This window comes from Macadamia integrifolia, chromosome 3, assembly GCF_013358625.1.
Source record: "Macadamia integrifolia cultivar HAES 741 chromosome 3, SCU_Mint_v3, whole genome shotgun sequence".
Lineage (NCBI taxonomy): Eukaryota > Viridiplantae > Streptophyta > Magnoliopsida > Proteales > Proteaceae > Macadamia > Macadamia integrifolia.
The window spans coordinates 33,567,796-33,588,138 of record NC_056559.1 but is presented as its reverse complement, the minus strand read 5'-3'; the positions used below and the strand labels follow the sequence as shown (position 1 = coordinate 33,588,138).

General features: G+C 37.2%; 3 protein-coding genes across 3 annotated transcripts; 1 reads left to right on the top strand and 2 right to left on the bottom strand.

Annotated features, from left to right (window-relative positions):
- Positions 1 to 5,586: 5,586 nt before the first annotated feature.
- Positions 5,587 to 7,008, bottom strand: LOC122074845. Its single transcript, XM_042639813.1, has 2 exons — positions 6,445 to 7,008; positions 5,587 to 5,622 (listed from the first exon to the last, which is right to left on the bottom strand). Exons 1-2 carry the CDS (start codon positions 6,933 to 6,935, stop codon positions 5,619 to 5,621), a joined length of 495 nt encoding a protein of 164 aa, XP_042495747.1. The 5' UTR covers positions 6,936 to 7,008; the 3' UTR covers positions 5,587 to 5,618.
- Positions 7,009 to 9,624: 2,616 nt separating this feature from the next.
- LOC122074384 lies at positions 9,625 to 10,209 on the bottom strand. The gene has a single exon (XM_042639209.1). The coding sequence runs from the start codon at positions 10,207 to 10,209 to the stop codon at positions 9,625 to 9,627; it is 585 nt and encodes a 194-aa protein (XP_042495143.1).
- A 5,130-nt stretch (positions 10,210 to 15,339) lies between these two features.
- Positions 15,340 to 16,059, top strand: LOC122074383. Its single transcript, XM_042639208.1, has one exon. It carries the CDS (start codon positions 15,340 to 15,342, stop codon positions 16,057 to 16,059), a length of 720 nt encoding a protein of 239 aa, XP_042495142.1.
- Positions 16,060 to 20,343: the final 4,284 nt, after the last annotated feature.

Genomic DNA, 20,343 nt, shown 5'->3' with positions numbered 1-20,343 from the left:
TTCTTCTTCTCCTTCGTATTCGCAGAGATTCATTTTTCAGAGATCCATTCCGGTGATCGATCCATCACAATATGTGCAATAACCTAGTTTCAGGTGTCTTAAACTTTAGATTTTGTATCCCTTCTGTTCCAATTTTATGCATTTTACCTCTTTCCAATAGATTCTTGAATCTCATTTATTCAAAGATGTTACACATGCTTAAAGATGGATTTTGCAGACTGGTAATTCATAGAGCGCCCTAACATCATTGAGGAAGATGAACTTCCATCCATTCAAGTGTGCCTAGACCGCAATATCCATATCCTCAAATGTGGTTCTCTCAAGACAACCTCCTGAGTACTCAAGTCCTTTATTTTCCACACACCTGCACTAAGAATTGCAAGGAATTGGAGAGGGCTTCAGATTCGATCTCTCTCTCCCGTTTCTGATTCTAGTTTTCTGTTCTTAGTTAAGTCTATTCCTCTCCCCCTTTTCTTGGTACCTTGCTCTAGGGTTTCATTTCGTTGACGTTGGGATGGCCAATTCTAGGTCGCCGACTGGTTCCCTACCTCCTTAAGCGGTGAAACAAATATGATTTATTATTTGTTTTATTCAAATCCTTATTTAATGGAAACTGATAGTAAGGGGTCTGAGTCTAATTTGGTAAAAGAGAGGAGGTGTTCCTATAATATTGACATTCTCTAGGGGTGGCATTATAAATTTTCCATAAAATAAAAAATAAAAGAGAGTTGCAATTAATGTCTGTTTTCATTAAAGACTCCTCAGGGTAGGTCCTAAGTTTTTGAATTGCATTGGATGTCTTTTCGTAGAAAGACTCAATTTTTTGGGAAAAAGAATGCTCAGTATGAATTCGTGGTTCCACTTCGATCTCATTGTGTGTGGGTAAGCCGGTAGTGTTCTTTATATATATTTTTTCAAAATCTTTTTCCTTTTTAAGTACAAAACCTCTTTCAAAGTGACAAGATTTTATGCATGTTCGTGCAGACAGTCGTTGAATGGAAAATAGGGGTCTGTAATGCATCTCCTTCATCTCCATTCAATGGCTATGTGCAGGTGGTGCAACATGCACAAAACCTCTCTACAAAGCATTTTGTCAACTTTTTTACTATTAAATAAGGGACTGTAGGTATCATTTACAACTTGACATCTTCTTATGATATCTTGTGGATTTCGACGAACAATCTCAGCATGAATTGGAGCTCCTCTTCTGATCCTACATTGATAACGCTTAATTTGCTCCTCTCCATTGAGTTGTCTCTGCTCTGAGCCCCTGATAATGGAATATTGTATGTCTCTTCTATTCAAGAGGATTTGTGGAATGAACCATTTAATAAGATAAGGAAAATTGATATTAGGGGGGGATGGGGTTTGAAATTCGGATCAGGTTCACTTACGGGATTGTTCTTCGTGCGTCCTTGATCCATGGATTTGGAAACTATTAAATGAAGAGAGAGAGAGTAGATTTTAAATTCACGAACCAAGAATGTATGAGATTGTTTTTGTACGTGAACCTGATTCACTCTTAAGGAGTGTGGTTTCTATGCATGTGCAAGGACCAATTGGAGTCAATGAGAAGGGACCACCCTCCCCCACCCCCACCCCCACCTCCACCTCCACCTCCACCTCCACCTCCACCTTACCTTACCTTTCCCACCCAAAATCCTTTTTTCTAAAAAAGGAAAAAGAAATTACACAAATCGAAAATGGTTTAGCAGGGCGGACTGTAACATGTTACTGTATTACCCGATCAGGTGGTGTAGGCCTAATGTCATTTCTGACTTGGGAAAAACGAACTGTAAAGCCTGTCCCTGTGGTGGTGGTGGTGGTGGACGAGGTGGAGGTGGAGGTGGAAGGGAAGAGTAGGTAAGCCATATTCACTACACGACATAGTTTCAAAAATCCTCGTATCGGCGAAGTCGCTTGGATTGGCATCGGTCATGCACTGGTACGATCCTAGGGTAAGAAGATAGTAATTTTTTGTTTAAATATGTATAACCGATCCATTGGTACAATTTAAGGGTGAAAAGACCGAAAAACCTTTCTTTTAATGATTAAATTCGTTCAATCCTGAACAATTCGATAACGTTCCGGGTTGGCATCGGAAACCTTGTTCCTAATTCTTCTACTCTTCCGGTTGATTTATCGGAGAACAGGGAAGAGATACTATTGCATGGTTTTAGGCATCGGGAAACAATTAATCGTCCTTCAGCTCTCTTCACTCTGATCCCTGTTTTGGTTCTCTTAGATGAGACCATCCGGGATTCATGTGTTGGGGTTGTGCCTACTCCTAGACACATGGGGAAAGGGGAAATGACTGCCTTGCCACACTTAAGACGTGGTCCAAATTCGTTAAGCCCAAAAGATATGGCAAGACATGGGAGAGGCATTGAGAGGGGGTATCTCTTTAGTCCCACATTAGCCAAGGGGAAGAGGTTGAACTAGTTGATAACCTCTAGCATCCCTTCCATAGTGCTATGAGACTTGTAAACAATTTCCGAAGTTTACTTTATCTCGTGAAGTAACACCTTGCTAGTTGATAGCACGATGAGATTTTGTTTATAAGACTACTTTTTGTGAATAGGTAGCAAGGATTTAGGGGATGGTATCAGGATCGATGGTTATTGGTCTATTTTACCCTTGCTTTTCTTAAAATATTATTTTTTATCATTTAATCCATGAAATGATACAGAACACCGATTCAGATAGATCAAAATTCAGGGATTAGTCTTAAGTGATACCGATGATACGACCAATACATGGCCGATACTTGAAACCATGACAGGTAGTAGGAGTGTAAGTTTAGCCCTGACGATCTGAACTCACCCGAACCCTGTTTAACCCGACTATGAGGGCCAACCCAGCCCAACCCGACCCAACCTTGTGTGGGTTGGGCCGGGTCTGGGTTGAGGCATAGAAAACCCAGCTCGACCCTAACCCGCCCTGAATCTAACCCTAATCATTATTGTGCTTTGTAGAATGCATGTGTCTCTCCCAGCCAAGGGAGTTGTTGTTATTGAGTTTTTGTGTAACAAGAATATGATAGAGAACAATATAGCAAAAAAAGAGTACAAAGCCAAAGAAAAAACCCATCTATAAAGAACATGTCTTGTTTGTATCTTACATTGGAATTTGCATTTACTTTTGAGTTCTCTATTGTAATAAATGGAATTATTGAAATTTAGAATGGAAAATGTTAAGTTTTTTTTTTTTTTTTTTTTCACCGGAACATTGCACATATTGACAAGAAACAACTTCACCTGCCTAATATTTTGGATTAGGTTTGGCCCACATGGACTTCCATTGTGGCCAATATTTAACTCAGGCCATAATGTCATTACATCATGTTGTATGAATGAAGAAAATAACTAAAACTATAAGAAAGCTTTCCTAAGCTTTTGAAAAATCGACAAGAGAACTTCATTAGTAGAAGGGACTCTTTCTCTTTAGACTCTTAGCATATGCCAGCACTTTGAGGAATTTAGGGGGCGAAGGATCAGTTACGGTCAATGTTTTTCAGAGTTTGAAGGTAGCTGAGTGATTTGAAGAATTGGAATTGGAATTGGAACTAAAATCGAAATTGAATCGTACTTATCGGAATATGATTCCACTAAGAAAATTAGCTAGGGTTAACCCGACCCAACCGGGCCCAACCCTGAGCCCTGTAGGGTTGGACCTAAGCATGAACCCATTAAGATTGAGTTAGGATTAGATTGAGCTAGAATTGGGTTAGGATTTTAAGAAACCCAACCCAAGCCGGCTTGTTTCACCCCGAATGGGGAGGGAATATGAGCAAAGGAAAACATCGACTTAAAACCTTTAGCCTTTTGCCTTTTGTCTTTTGTAGTTTAAACCTTTTTGAGTTGCAATATCTCTTTTCGTAAAACACTATTTTGATATGCATGAGGTGTCTTTTCTGTAAAAGGACTCACTTTCTTTATTCCAAAAGCGACACGCAAGAGACATCTCCTAATAGGGGCATGGTTGTGCATCACATGCACAAAACTTTTTCCCTTTTAAAAGTGCAAAGCTTCTATCTAAAACAGTAGAAGGTTTTGTGCACAATCATGTATGATGCACGTTTATGTACATAATTATTGGATGAAAGATGAAAATTTACGATACATTTTCCTTATTCTTATCCGACAATTGTGTATATGATCAACCTCTTCACTCTCATTCAACGATTGTTTGTATAACCTCTCCTCTAAACATTATATCGGCTTCTTGTCTACTAAATATGTGATTGTAGATTTTATTTAAAACTTGATACTTTCTTATGATTTCCTTGGTCTTATTCCAAAAAAGAAATAAATAAATAAAATCAAAAGTAATAAAGGTGTTTCAAAAATGGTTTATTACTGTCAAAAGCTATCATTTTCATACATATTTTAAAAGTATACATGTGAAATTATAGGGTCTACTCTTATTTAAAAAAAAAATGTTATACTAAAATAAAAATAAATAAATAAATTTACAAATTATTTGATATATTAAGGAATATCAATGAGAAAGTCTCATAATTATAAATTATTTTAGTTGATATTATTTTCTTTTGAGGAATAAGTGGTAAAAAAATACAACCTCTGAGTGTCAATAGTAGAGGCAACACCATACCCTCGATATCTTTCATGTCCATCCGACCTCTGTCCAATTATTTGAATTCCTCCTTCTCTCCTTTTTATATTTTTTAATAGCAAAGACTTAAAACACTGTACCTTGCACTCAAGTAGACTTGAACCTATGACCAAAGCAACCATTGGGCCATTAAATCCCTTAAAAACAGAACCTCTTTCTCCTTGTTGATGGTAATGTGTCCTAGGTTTTAATTTGTATTTTACATTAGTCGGTGTATTCCTGAACTTTAATGTTCATCACTAATTATTTTTCATTAATATACTTTACTGAACTTTAGCACCCCCAAAAAAAATAAAATCCGAACCGTTAGACCTAACTGGGAGTCTAGGACACCATGTGTAATTGTTTAGGTTGCCAATTATGGGCCCTAATTTAATCATGTCCATCACTCATCATCTACCTTTGATTTGTCTGCTAGTTTTTAATAAGCATGTGCTATATAGTTCTTTTTTTTTTTTCGTTAACCTTGATTAAGGGGCTAGCCTATCACCACATTCTCCACTTAAATCGCAGATACATAGATAGAGAATCAAACCTAAAACCGTACGTTTATCTGCACGTTCTCCAATTTATCCTAACCATCTGGGCAACCCACAGATGGGCAACAGCTTTCACATCTTAAATCTACTATAATTAGTAGATTGAAAAATTAGGAGGAAAATACAGGGAACCAGAAAGCTGAAGAAAGAGTGTTGCTGATGCATCCAAGGAGTTAATGGGATCACAATTGGATGGATACGATCCATCCTTGTAATTGGGCCAAAGCCCATGAATTCTGAAATCTGAAGCAGACTTCCCTATCACTGGGCAACAACATCTCTGTTTTGTATCACAGTATGATCCTGGCCACAGGATTCAAAAAGAAAGAAAAGACTTACAAAGTGATTCCATAAAGTTTCGGAAGAACTAAAGAAGAGAAGAAGAAGCCAAATTGATATCCTCTCTCTCTCTCTCTCTCTCTCTCTCTCTAGAAGAGACCCAACTCACCTGTTGAACAAAATAGAAGAAATCGAAATCCTATGAAGTAGTAAAACAATCAGAAGATGTAACACCAGAATGTGAACGCCCGCTTGTGTCTAGGCGTAGGCACACAATTCTTTTTCCTATAATATATTCTACAAATAGGCATATCAAACTTATTTTTAATTACACAATCTATTATATAAATATTAACCAAACGAATATTATTTTTAGTTTTTAATTAATTATCACAAATGATTTCACAAAAAATAGATAATAAATACAAATAGAAATCAAACCAAACAGAAACTTAGACAAACCTAAAAATAAAAAATAAAAATAAAAACCACATCAAGAGGAAAAGAAAACTTTCACACATCATATTGCTCCAATTGAATATCCTGTGGCCTTTGATAGGGACTTACTCTCCCACATAAAACCTCGAGATGATCTGCCAAGAGAGACTTATCGACACTCTCATGGTGATACGATTTGCAGACAAAGTAAAACACAGACTGAACAACCAACCCAAACAAAAACAACTGCATAAGCAACAAGAAGCAAACTATCCCACACAAAACCCTAATCCACATCTCCATCCCCAACTTCTCCCCATGCACCACCATCGTCTCAAACACAGAATCAACTAATGAAAACACGATACTAAGATTAACAAAGATCAAACACGCAACCATCATCTTGCCTTTAATCAATTCCTTGCTCTTAATCATGGCCTTAATACCCTTTAAATCTTCTAAAACAGTTATCACTGAAGCCAATTCCCACACAATACTAATATAAACAACTCCACTTGAGTAGAGAACGAGAAGAACAATGAGAAGTGCTGACCTCACCGTGGAACCAGGAACGAATAAGATAATAAGTACTAAGAAAACCACCTCCACAACATTGTATAAGAAGAGGATGATGAAGCTCCATAGGAAGGTGATCATGAGGCGCTTCCAAACCTTGGGGACGAAGGTCATGACCTTCTTGAAGGTCACTTCTTTGGCAGTGTAAATAGAAGCTATAGGGTACACAACAGCGGAGGTGGAGGGAAGGGAGAACATGAGAAGAATGACAAGGTAAGCTGCCTCGAAGAGAAAGAAAGCGATCAATTCCGACAAGGTTGAATCGTGGAGGTGATGGTACTTGTGGTTGATCTTGGAGAAGATGAGCTCAGAGACTTGGGTGTGAGCTAGGAAGATGAAGGTGAGTGGGAGGATAAGCGCAAGGGTGATCTTGCTGAAGAGTTTTCGCCATTTGAAGATAATCTTGAAGGATTCCTTGTAGATTCCGATCAAACCCATGAATTGGAACTCCTCTGGTTCTCTATCCATCTCTTTGCTCACACTTGGAACTATTCAATTCTCTGGTTATTGAGCTCTGATTCCTGAAAATGGCTTATTGTCAATTCAATAGATTGGTAGTGGTTGCCCAGTTCCTTCTCATTAATGCGAACCTTCTAATCCAGTCACTGTCACCATATTTGTGTATTGGGATTGAAAAGGTCAGGATTAAAGATAAGTGAAGGTTGATACCATATCGATCTAATCCAACTGATATTAACTCGTATTTATAGTTCCATACAGAGCCTAGGACTTAGGCTGATCCGCACATATGAAATTCACCCAACAACCAATTCTATGGTGGATCAATCCATACAAAAATGATTCTCATATGAGAACCTGATCCACACTTTACTTTTAACAAGCTAGTTGTCAATATGGATAGATTAATTAGTGCAATATTTAATGACAATGTAGTTGCCAGACAAGGATGGATCACCACATAATTAATAAGTGTTGGCCCCTTGTGGGCTATTGTCTTGGTCCATGGTAGGCAAGTTTTAGTACCAGAAAAAAAAAATGACAATGTGTTGCTAGGCAAGGAAGGATCACCAGATATATAGAATTGCATATCTGATCCAAATTGACATTAGTACTTCCTCATTGTTGTAGAACCAGAGCTTAATTCCATTGATTAATCTTTTATGAGCAAGCATCACATTAGGTGATGGATAGTTCCGCGTAAAAATCCTTTGCAGTGAGTGCGGTGGTTCAGTGAGAATCGAATGATTGAGAGGACCTGGGGATGAATGTTCGGATGCTCTCAGCCATCCAATACTTTCACCGCACCACCACACTCATTGCAGAGAATGATCTCTCGGATAGTTCCATCGTACTTGGGCGTGTCATGTGTGTGAGTTATAAAAGCGTTTCGGCTCTACAAATTGTTTACTTTTAAACTTTTAGGACCATATTTTACATGTAGTTACTCCAATAGACCCTACATAGTTTACAGATCAGATTTCTCTAATCTAACATTTGTTGAAGATCTTTGATCTATGAATTGTAACAAATTGATCAGATTACCTCTTGGGTCCTAAAATTTATTATAAATAGGCGCCCTTCTTTGAAAAACCAGTATAAATTTCCCAAAGTTTAGTATTTCAGGAGAAAAATTATAAAGAAAAAAAAAAAAAAAAATCTAGAAAGTCGCAAAATAGGTAAATACCAAAAATGTCCCACGGGCTCAGAGTGTCGCTGCTACATCAATGGGACGTTGAAACACTGCAAGCATTGAGTCTAAGAGGCCTCTTTGGCCAAAACAGATATTAAATTTTCTCCTCTTTTTTACTTATTTAGATTAATTATTTTAATTATATCAATTAGTATTTAAATGAGTAATTATCTTTTCTATCTTTTATAAAATGCCTTTTTATGTCGTTATAAACTTATGATGTCAACATTTATTTTAAATAATTTTTGAATTTTTTTTTCTTTTACATCCTTACGCAGCCAAGTAGATTTTTAAATATTTAAATATTCTATTTTATGCCTTTATGACATTAAAATTAATTTCTGATAAAAATATACAACTGTCATTTTTGTTGATCAATCTCGATCCTCTAAATGGGATATTTTTATGTAAGAGTCTGATTGATGGCCAGTCAGTGTGATTGGACTCTTCATAAAAAATAAGTATTCGAGACCCTCAAATACTAGAAATCATGCTCATTTTTGAACAAGATCTATCCAACCAACAGGAGGCCCCAAAATGAAATCTTTTGCCGTTGACCCTTGATTGAGGTATTTCCAAGTTTCTAAACTACTGATGAGAAACGAATATTTATTTTAGTAATTTTATTTCATGGACCTTGACATGCCTGGTATAATTTACATAATTTTCAACCTAGTAACCTAGATTAGGGTTGGTTGTAGTGGTTACGTATTTCAAAGAATACCTTGTTGTTAAGACAAATTTTGAAGCGGAATTTATGACTTTGATAGGTATATGGTGGAACAAGCAAAATGACAAGGAGTGATGAAATTACAAATCAAGTGTGACTCAGTGGTTGTGGTGACTCTCATTCTTAAAAGGGACAACTCCCAGATATGTGTGAGCAGTATCCCATATCTGAACTCTACAGAATGGAAGATAACTCATTGTTATCATGAAGTGAATCCAATATATAACTGACTTCCTTGCAAAATCTACAGTAAAGTTCGAAACCTCAGATCCAATGCAAATTTGGAATGCCGAATGTGGGTTAGTCTGTTTAGGAAAGATTTTTCCTTTGTAGCTATGTTCGGAATTTAGCCATATTTTTTTGTGTCTTTTCTTTTTTTTTTTTTTTCTTTTTCTTTTCTAATACAAATAATTTTTTAGTGAAAGAAAAAGAAAACACCCCCAAGATTAGGGGTTTTTTTTTTTTTTTTTTTTGCTGCTTTAAAAGGCATGGTAGTATACATGACTAGTTAGTAAGACTAGTAAACTAGATTATGATGTCTTTTTACTGCTTTACTATACTTCTTTTTTTTTGGGTAAATATTGCTTTACTATACGTGATATTATACATGACTACTGGTGAAATTTTCACACAAATCAAATTGTCGGTTACAGTCAGACAAACCCTTTTTTTTTTCAATAATCAAATACAGTAAAAAAACCCAGACATTTAAAAAAAAAAAATGATCATCTTACACATCATATACAAAACCAAACATCAAGAGGAAAAGAATATTTTCACACATCATATTGCTCCAATTGATTATCCTGTTGCCGTTGATATGGGCATACTCTCCCACATAAAACCTGGAGATGATCTGCCAAGAGAGACTTATTGATGATCTCATGGTGATACGATTTGCAGACAACGTAAAACACAGGCTGAACAACCAGCCCAAACAGAAACAGTTGCATCACCAACAAGAAGCAAACTATCCCACACAAAACCCTAATCCACATCCCCATCCCCAACTTCTCCCCATGCACTACCATCGTCTCAAACACAAACTCTATTAATGAAAACATGATACTAAGATTAATGAAAATCGCACAGGCAACCATCACCTTACCCTTAATCAATGCCTTGCTCTTGATCATGGCCTTAATACCCTTCAAATCTTCTAAAACAGATATCACTGAAGCCAATTGCCACACGATGCCCATATAAACAACTCCAGTTATGTAGAGTACGAGAAGAACAATGAAAAGTGCTGACCTAGAGGTGGTTTCAAGAGAACCAAGAACAAGGGAGATAAGAAGTACTAAGAAAACCACATCGACAACATTGGCCATGAGACGCTTCCAAATCTTGGGGACGACCATCATGACCTTCTTGAAGGTGATCACTTCTTTGGATGTGTAAATAGAAGCGATAGGGTACACGATAGAGGAGGTGGAGAGAAGGGAGAACATGAGAAGAAAGACAAGGTAAGCCGCCTCGAAGAGGAAGAAAACTAACAATTCCGACGAGGTTGTATCGCGGAGGCGATGGTTGTGGATGATATTAGAGAACATGAACTCAGAGACTTGGTTGTGAGCTAGGAAGAAAAAGGTGAGTGGGAGGATAAGTGCAAAGGTGATTTTGCTGAAGATTTTTTGCCATGAGAAGATGATTTTGATGGATTCCTTGTAGATTCCGAATAAGCCCAGGAATTGGAGCTCCTCTGGTTCTTTGTCCATCTCTCTTTGCTCATTCAATTCTAGGGTTCTTGAGTTGAATCTCTGCTCTGAGCTCCTCAAAAATGGCTTATTGTCTCTTCTAATAGAATTCTTACACTACCCTCGATCTTCAAACTTGATATTCTTTTCTTCGAGAGGTGGCAAGACTGGCGGTGGTTGACTAGTTCCTTCTCTCTGAAAGGGATTTGAGTCCGAGTGGGGTTCTTCACTTGCAACGTATGGAAGTATTGGAAAGGAAAAGAAAATCTTTTCCGCAATTATAAGCCTTTTTTGTTGTAGGGTTTTCACTTTTTTTTTTCTATTTGTTGTAGTGTTTTCCTTATAGTTTATCGAGGACAAATCTTTTCCTTGGTCATGATCTAATGACCAAGTCCTTATATTAGAACCATTCTTATACAGGGCTGATCCACATAGATGGAATCTATCAAACAAACAACTCTATGATGGATTCCATCTGCTGTGTGAATCAGTCTGTATAAAATAATTCTTGTACGGGAACCTGATCCACACTCTAATCTTAGACCCTCCACTAGATGTGAGGAACCCAAAAGCTTATTGACGGTATGTGTCATTTTTCCTTCGCATGAGAGGGTATTTGTGAAAACAAAAGAACCCTTGTCATCATCAACATTCTACCTGAAGCCTTCATGCATGTGGAGCTACTCCAGGCTCAAAAGAGAAGGGGATAGTGATGCTTCCCTCATGTGAGGAACTGTTTATCAACCTTCAGATTGGAATCAGATTGAAAAATCCTAGTCAGAGAGTAATTTCTCATATTCCAATCTGATAGTGGAAAACCATTCATCAAAATGTAAAACCTATCTATGATTGGCAACGACCTTTAAGGCAAACCAAAATGGTTGTACCCGGGCCGAGCCCAATCAAGAGTAGGGTGCATGTGTTAGATATAAAATATCATTAGTGTAGTTCAAAAGAATCAAGGATATTGTGGTTGCAAGAAAAGGAAGGATCACCAGATAATTAACTAGTGCATCTCAATAGAATTAATGACAATTTAGTTGCTAAGGATGCCGGTGCATTTCATGAGGATAAATGACAATTTAGCTGCTAGAGATGTCAGTAGGAGTGTAAGTTTACCCTAATAATTCGAACCCATCATGAGCCCTAATCCTGTCTAACCCAACTATGAGGGTCAACCCAACCCTATGTGGGGTTGGGCCAGACCAGGCTTGAGGCATAGAAAACACAGCACGACTTTAATCTGTCCTAAGCCTAACCCTGATTGTCCTGATTATTATTGGTGATGGTGATATTATTAGTTTAACTTAAAGCAAACTACCCTATTTATTAGGTATCCAGAGACATTGCCACACAATATTAATAAGAACGACCCCATTGTAGGACCAACACAGAAGGGGATATAGGTAAGTACTAAGAAACCCACCACTGAAACATTGTATAAGACGATGAAGCTGATGCCCCATAGGAAAGTGGACATGAGGCGCTTCCAGACCTTGGGGAAGACAATCATGGCTTTCTTGAAGGTCACTTCTTTGGTGGTGTAAATAAATGCGATAGGGTACAAAACAGTGGAGGTGGAGAGGAGGGAGAAGATGATAAGGAAGACAAGGTTAGTTGCTTCGAAGAGCAATACAGAGATCCATTCTAAAGAGATTGGATCTAGGAGGCGAGACCATCAAAGTTCCTACTGCAAGACTCCTAATCATATCTATAGTTGCAGTGGGGAGAGATCAAATCCAATTCTTCTAGATTTCTATCATAGAGAAGCCAACTTCATTAGCAATTACCCCAAGCACACAAGGCAAAGGTTGACTTTTACCCCTATTCAGAATATTTCTCAAGTTCTTCCTATAGGCTGCATATGTTTTGAATTTGAATGGCTTTATAGAAGCTTTTCGTTTGATGCCTTAAACCCCAATTGTGCTTGTCTCTATTTTTTTTCTTTTGGTGGGGCATGGGGTGCATGAAAATTCTGAATTCTTTTACCATCTTATAAGTTCTTTGGTAGATAAATTCTTTTACTAAAACATGATTAAATTTGGGAAATGATTTTCAATTAAATTTCGTAATTTTTTTTAAGACCAAACATTGAATAAGATAGTATCTAAGCGAAATGACAACCCCACCACTGTAAAAATATAAAAAACTCATCTTTGTTGATGTCCTTATATACTCCCTCATTGGCCCTATATTGGTGCAGAGGCCACACAACTAAGTAGAGTTCTTCTTCTGAAATATTAAAAATGAAATTCTTATTTCCAAATATTAAAAATGAACATCAATTTTTAATAGGTCAACGAATAATTCTTGAACTCAAATTTGAATATGAACCTAAACTTGATTTTTATTTTGCCCATTTTTTGATCAAATTATTAAATTATGAAAACGGAATCAAATTTGTTAACTATGCTCATGATTCATCCAAATCTGCATATGATGAACCTTTGAATGCTAAATTCGAACCACACGTGAAGTCATGCAATACTTGAAGTCTATTCAAATTCAAAATTGCAAGTGGAGACCGTGGAATGGAACCATGGAATGAAATCAATGGACCAAATCCATCCATAATTGTTAATGAGGAAATTTTTTTGGTGGAAAATGTCAATGACGATTTCGCTTTCAAATAACAGGGTTTTTGGAGCTTCACAGAAATGGCGTTCCAGTAAAAGATAAAATATATAGAATCTTTAGGGGGGAGGGTAGTGATATTTTAAAAAAAACGTATAGCAAGAACTTGATATTTTGTCATAGTTAAGGAGAGGAGAGGGTTATTTCAGTAATTTCATTGGCAAAGAGTAGTTATATCTTACACTTTTCCTTTTCAACGCTTTCAAAAAGAAATAAAATTTCGCTGCAGCCGCAACCCATACGTGGCAGCAGCTCAATAGAGTTACGTATACACTCCTTTTAGTGTTTAAAAAAATAAAAAAACCCAACCTAACCGAACGCTATCCATGATCGAGGCGTCCCTTATTTCGGCTCTGTCAAGGTTTTTTACAGTGAGCCCATCACATTCCGGTAGACTGACAACAGTTCTCCAGCGTTCTTCTCCATCTCCGTATCCTCAAGAACATTAACAACCATGTGGGTTTGGATGTAACTGTCATGGTTTCTCCTCAGGTGAGTGATTTTGGGTGTCGTCGGGGTCGATCTTAAGAGCGGAGATCTCGTGAATGCTTGGCTCGATTACGATTACGATGGTTCTGCTCACTTGTTTAATATCTCCATCTCCCAATCCAATCTCCATCGGGCTGATCCCCTTTTGTCCTTCCATCTCGACTTGGATCGCATTGTCAACGATTTCACGTTTGTGGGTTTCTCTGGTTCCACTCAGGGAAGTACGGAGATTCATAGTGTTCAATGATGGAGCTTTAATTCTTAATTTAGCGCTTCTTCTTCTCCTTCTAAATTCTAATTCTGGGTCTGATTCGTCCATGCCTTTTCCTTTTTATGAAATGGCAAATGCTTCTGATCTCCCACCTCCATCTCCGGTACCACTTGCTTTAGTTTCGAACTTTTCAATACTAGAAAAATCAGAAAATCCTTGTCCTACCATTACCAGCTCTGTAAGCAACAGCCCAGGCGGTTGCAGGTGTGGTAACAGCCGGAGCTGCAATTAGCAACGAGGTCCTTCAATAAGGAAATAATTATAGGAAATGGAGCGCTTGGGACTGTGTACAAAGGTATTGTCCCAAAAACTGGAGCAATGGTGGCATGAAGAGATGTAGTCATAGCGGATGTCAAGGAAATGCAGAGTTTTTATCGGAGCTTTCAATAATTTGGAGTCTCAGATCAAAATCCTCTGTTTTTCTCACTCCTGTTTTTCCTTGTTTTGCTCCTTGCAGAATGTGACACATGGACAACTTTAAGACCAATGCACCGGATGTAATAATCATTACCCAATCTTGATCGTTGGTCCTTGTTGTCCACGTGTCGCATTCTGCAGATAGCAAAACAAGGAAAAATATGGATGAGAAAAACAGAGAATTATTTTCCGGCATCAGAACCTTGTAGTGTCAGACATCGGAATCTTTTACTTTATTTTATTTCTCAAAACAAAAAGGATAATATAGGTGGGGTTTTATTTCTTATTTTTTCACACTAAAAAGGGGTGTATAAGGAACTCTATTGAGCTGCTGCCACGTATGGGATGCAGTTACAACTTATAACCAGCGAAATTTTATCCTTTAAAAAGACTATGTAAGATATGAACAGATCAGATTCACGTGTGAGAATGTTCTTGTATGTCTCTGATCTGTGAATTAAGATCTATTAAATAAAGAGAGAGAAAATTGATTCTAAAACCACAGGCCAGGGTCGTTTTTTACATTCTTACCCATGGACCTGATCTGCTCTCGCGCAAGACAAGAACCTTTCCTATCCTCCTTGGAAGGTTCGTGTTAATGAGAAATAACCGGTCAACCACTACAAGTCTTGCCAGTTGCCGTTCTCCAAATTAAGATCTCCGGCCCCTTATTTATTACCATCATAGATTCCAAACCGTTTCCAAATGATAACGGTGATAGGCCAAGAAGTGATTACTACAAAATGCACTGAATCAGTATTCCCATTGGTCTCTAGATTCTTTACCCACAAAGCATACCACTTCATTAGGTAATTAACTTGAAGACCGAGGGTAGTTTAGGGAATAAAATTCATATTGACCAATTCCACGAATTCTCTTTCAGACTTTCTGTGCAGAGGTTCTTTGAAGGAAAGCAAAGAAACAGAGAGTCAACTCAAGAACCAGAGAATTGAATAGTTCAATTGAGAGCAATTCAAAGAGCCATGGATAGAGAACCAGAGGAGCTCCAATTCCTGGGCTTGTTCGGAATCTACAAGGAATCCTTGAAGATCATCTTCTCATGGCCAAAAATCTTTACCAAGATCACCCTTTCACTTATCCTTCCACTCACCTTCATCTTACTAGCTCACATCCAACTCTGTGATCTCCTCTTCTCCAAGATCATCAAAAACCAACTCCTCCTAGATCCAATCTCTTCAGAATGGATCTCTTTATTGCTCTTCGAAGCGTCTTACCTTGTCTTCCTTATCATCTTCTCCCTCCTTTGCACCTCCACTGTTGTGTACTCTATCGCATCTATTTACACCACCAAAGAAGTGACCTTCAAGAAGGCCATAACTGTCTTCCCCAAGGTCCGGAAGAGTCTCATGGCCACTTTCCTATGGGGCTTGAGCTTCATCGTCTTACACAATTTCAAGGGTACTCAGGCCATGAACAAGAGCAAGGCCTTGATTGAAGGGAAGGAGAGGGTTGCATATGCTATCTCCCTTAAGCTTATTGTTGCAGATATCTTGATACAATATGGGTTTGATATGATGGTGGTGTATGGGGAGAAGTTGGGTCTGGGGAGTAGGATAGTTAGGTTCTTGTTGCTGATGCTGCTGATTTTGTTTGGGCTAGTTGTTCAGTCTGTGTTTTACTTCGTCTGCAAGTCATATCACAATGAGAGGATCGATAAGTCTCTCTTGGCAGATCATTTTTAGAGGTTTATGTGGGAGAGTATCATTCTCAATGGCGAGGATATTCACTTTTCTTTCCTTTCTTGGGGTTTGGGTTTGTACATGGGACCAGTAAATTTTTCTTTCTTGATGATTGGATTTGAATGTAAATGACATATGATTTGTACAAGTTTGAGTTTCGATCAGGTCCTTGCGAGAATACTTTTATGCGAGCCTGTAATAGATATGTGAAATCTATTAAGTCCATAGAACATTGCAATTAAGAGATTCATAGACCCAAATAAGAACGTTCTCAAGAATTGATCTGGACTCTAATTTTTTTTTTGGTAAGCAAAGGTTTCTTTTTCTTCGTCTTGATATTTGGGTTTGTCTGGACTGTAACTGATTGGGTGTGAAATTAATTTATAACTGGTTCATGCTTGGATAGACCTCTGATTTGGTGTCAGAATGGAATGGAGGGTGGGAGATGAATTGGGGGTGGTTACCTTGTGGGTAGCTGATTCGCACCCATGACTGGGTTGATCACCTCCCCAGTCTAAAGGTGTCAATTTGTAATTGAAATTGAATATCGGACCAAGTGTTGAGACGAATTAATTGAACAAAATTAAACTAAATTGATTCGGTTCAAATTTGGCTTGAATATATGAGTTTTCATATCAATTCAGTCGGTTATGATTCAGGGTATAAGAATCATGGGTTTAAATTGGTATTGGTTTGAGTATATGAGTATATATATATATATATATAATTACACGTATTTACTAGCTAAGATAATTTTAGAGTTGACAATGACCATAATATCCATAACTTGAGCCCAATATGGCCTTTAGTCCATCACAATCATGGTCCAAGAGTGAAATCGTTTACATAACCAAATTAAAACCGAAGTATAAAATCGAATTTAAATTGTATTACAAAATTGAATTGGAACTGAAACTAAGCCGAATCGAATTAAATTGGCTTGAGTATCCAAATATTTAATTGATCATCAATTCTCGGTTCGATTTCGATTTATCATCCTTCATAACCGAACCAACACAAAACTAAAAAACCAAGACTGAACCGATTGACACTCTTACTCCCCACGACCCTACCTGGTCAATTTATTACAGTGGGTAGATCAGGGATCTTCAACAAATGTTAGATTAGATAAATCTGAACCATAAAGTATGTAGTGTCTATTGGAGTAATGACAGGTAAAATATGGAGTCCACGTCCTCTACAACGAGCAATGAGATGCGAAAATAAACTAGAGTGATATTTCCTCTAATTTTTATTATTTTGCTCAAATTCGTTTATTAGACTCCATATTAGTTTATCCTCGATGTGTGGCTGAAGTTTTTTTCAAGTCCTCAAATATTGTTTTTTCAAAAAACACAAGTCCAGGTTAGATCTAGATCGGAATAATCTCCATAGATAGTATCATAAGCTATCACTGTTAAAGTTTGGGAACATCTATTAATCAAGAAAGAAGTAGTTTTATTGCCATTCTCCAACAACGGTTCTTTTTTTCAGAGTCTCTGATCCGTCTAAATTGGGGTTTCGTATCCCTTTATGAGGAAGATGAAAGGATACAATGTTAAAACTCTAGGCACAATTTGATCAAACTTGAACCCAAAAAATCTGTTTATTGATCAAAATCGTGCCTAGGGTTTCAACATTGAAGATTCTTGAAGTGAATAAGGAGTTGCAAAGAGGTTTGTTGAATAGGGGTTTTGATTGATTGAGAGGGAAAAGGGGTTTAGTCGATTTTTCAATTCATAAAGGGTATAATGGGTTTTCAACATGCATGGGGTAGTTTCGATATTAGAAAAAAAAAAATTAGATGACTTAACAGCCATTTCAAAAGGTGAGGGACGATAAATAGAATCTTTGAATTTGAGGGGAGCACAGTGATCGTCTTTGAGGGGAAGAGAGTGGTATTTCCTTTATTTTTTTTGGTAATGCATACCAAGATATTGACTTCCATAGGACTTGCGGAGCCAGGGTTATATCAGTAATTTTCACTGCAAAGTGTAGGTATATGGTAATGGTATACCCATGGTTCAAGTTAATGGTAGATATTGCACGGTATCGCTAGCAACCGATCTTGATACTTGGTCACGGACCAAGGTAAAACGGTCCAAAAACTCAAAATTTTTTAAAGAAATTAATGTCAAAATTGTCCGAAACTAGCCGATCCATATCGATATCATATCGGTTTCCTAGATGACCGATACACATTCAAATATCATGCACTAAATCGAAGTGCCGACCGTAATCGCATGCACCGAAATGGAATAATCCTTTTCCCGTAGGTACGTAAAAATCCCTTATGCTATATTTGGTTTCAAGGGATATTTAAGGGGAATGAAAGTAAAAAAAATTTATATTTAGAAAGAAACTTTTATAATCATACATCCATGTGATCTCATGCTATTGTATAAATTACTTAATTTTTTAATTTTAGAATGATACATTTTACATATAATTTTGTTTCATATATTATAACAAAGAGTTTTTGGTGCAAAGTAAAGTGAAACTTTATAACCAAATATGAAATGATTTGAAGTTAATGATATGGTCAAATGAGATGATGATTACAAATATTTCTTTTTAAGTATGAAAATTTCACTTTCCTTCTCCTTAATTCTCCCTGTGACCCTATGGAGCCTTAAAATTTTGTTTATTTTTCAAGATACCCCTTTTAATTGGAGAGGGATTCTATTTCAACGTTTGTGATAAGGGTAGTATAAAGGGGCATTTGCGAAAACAAAAGGACAATTGTCATAAACTATACATGAAGGCTTCATGTATGGGGGAGCCAATTTTGGCTCCAGTGATAAGGGACACTTACCTCATGGGAAGAGCTGTTGATTGAACTTTGGATTGGAATCAGATAAGAGGCAGTTGGGTTCTAGTGTAAGCCGAGGGAATTTCACTAGTTCGATCCTCTTATCCCCCACTTACTTAAAATATAGTTGTGATATGTTAGTAATTAGTAATAAACTTAGTGTCCCTTTGATTGCCCCCACATGGGCCCCTTGTTTGGTTCCCTATTTAGCCCCAACATGAGACTTGCTCAAAAAATAAATGACAGTATTGCTAAACAAGGAAGGATCACCGGATAATTAATTAGTGCACTTCTAACTGGAACAAATTGAATATTTGCAAGCTACAATTGAGTGGCCATACATTCTACAAGAAATTTATTCAAAACATATCTCATGTGATAGAGTTTCCCTTTACTGTGTGGTGAAGTTCATCACATGATCTAAGTATTTGAGAATCTCGTATCCCCCCTCCCTCCATGGTGAATGGGAGGAGACTCTATCTTATCTATGGTTTTAGGTATCAGTATTGGATTGGCCATATCTTCCATATCGTATCAACATCGATTGAGTTCAATTTTGATACTTGCCTGATCTAGGATTAGGTATTGAAAAAAAAAAAAAACCCTATTATTTTATGAAAAAGAGGGATAATAATGACGAATATGGATCACAACAGCCAATCCCATATCAATATCATATCGGTATCTTAGAACTAAGTGAGCAAAGGATTAAGGGTTTACCTTTGACCAAGTCAATGTATATATATTGAGAACATTAACATCACCACAATACTACTCACCATAGTTCTCTACATAAATAACATGATCAAATAATTACATTAGAGATAAACAATTTTAAAAGGACAAAGTTTTCCTAAATCGCGCAATGAATTCACCATGTGGATCCAACAAAGAGACCGTAGATGCATCCCCTACCTCCTCCCTCTCAAGCAACCTAAATGCCCCATGATGATCAGATTCCTGCGGGGCATAATCCAAGCCGCTCAGAGGGGGATGCCATTTTGAAATATCTATCAACTTTCTCCTAAGATCTTGTATATATCAGCTAGCATGGAACCACTTCTAAAGTCGAATTTGTGTAAAATTTAACAAATGCATGCATATAATGACATGACAAAAATATCTACTAAAAAATAACATGAAAATAAAAGTCTAAATAAGTCTTAGGCAAGAATTTAGTTATTGATATAGTATCGATATTGATCTGGAATCATTTTTTCCCTTATTTTTCACAAATAAATAGACCTTTTTTTCTACGATCTCAGCCGATAAACCCTATATCATTATGACATCAATATAACCGATTCAATACCAATACTAAAAACCATAGGTACAATTTAAAAAATGGGGCCCATACCAGCCCTGCCTGCACCCCTACCCAATTCCCGCCTTATGAATAGGTCCTTGAATGGATTTTCAAAAATGGGCCCATGCCAGCCCTGCATGCACCCCTAGACAATTCCCGCCTTCTGAAT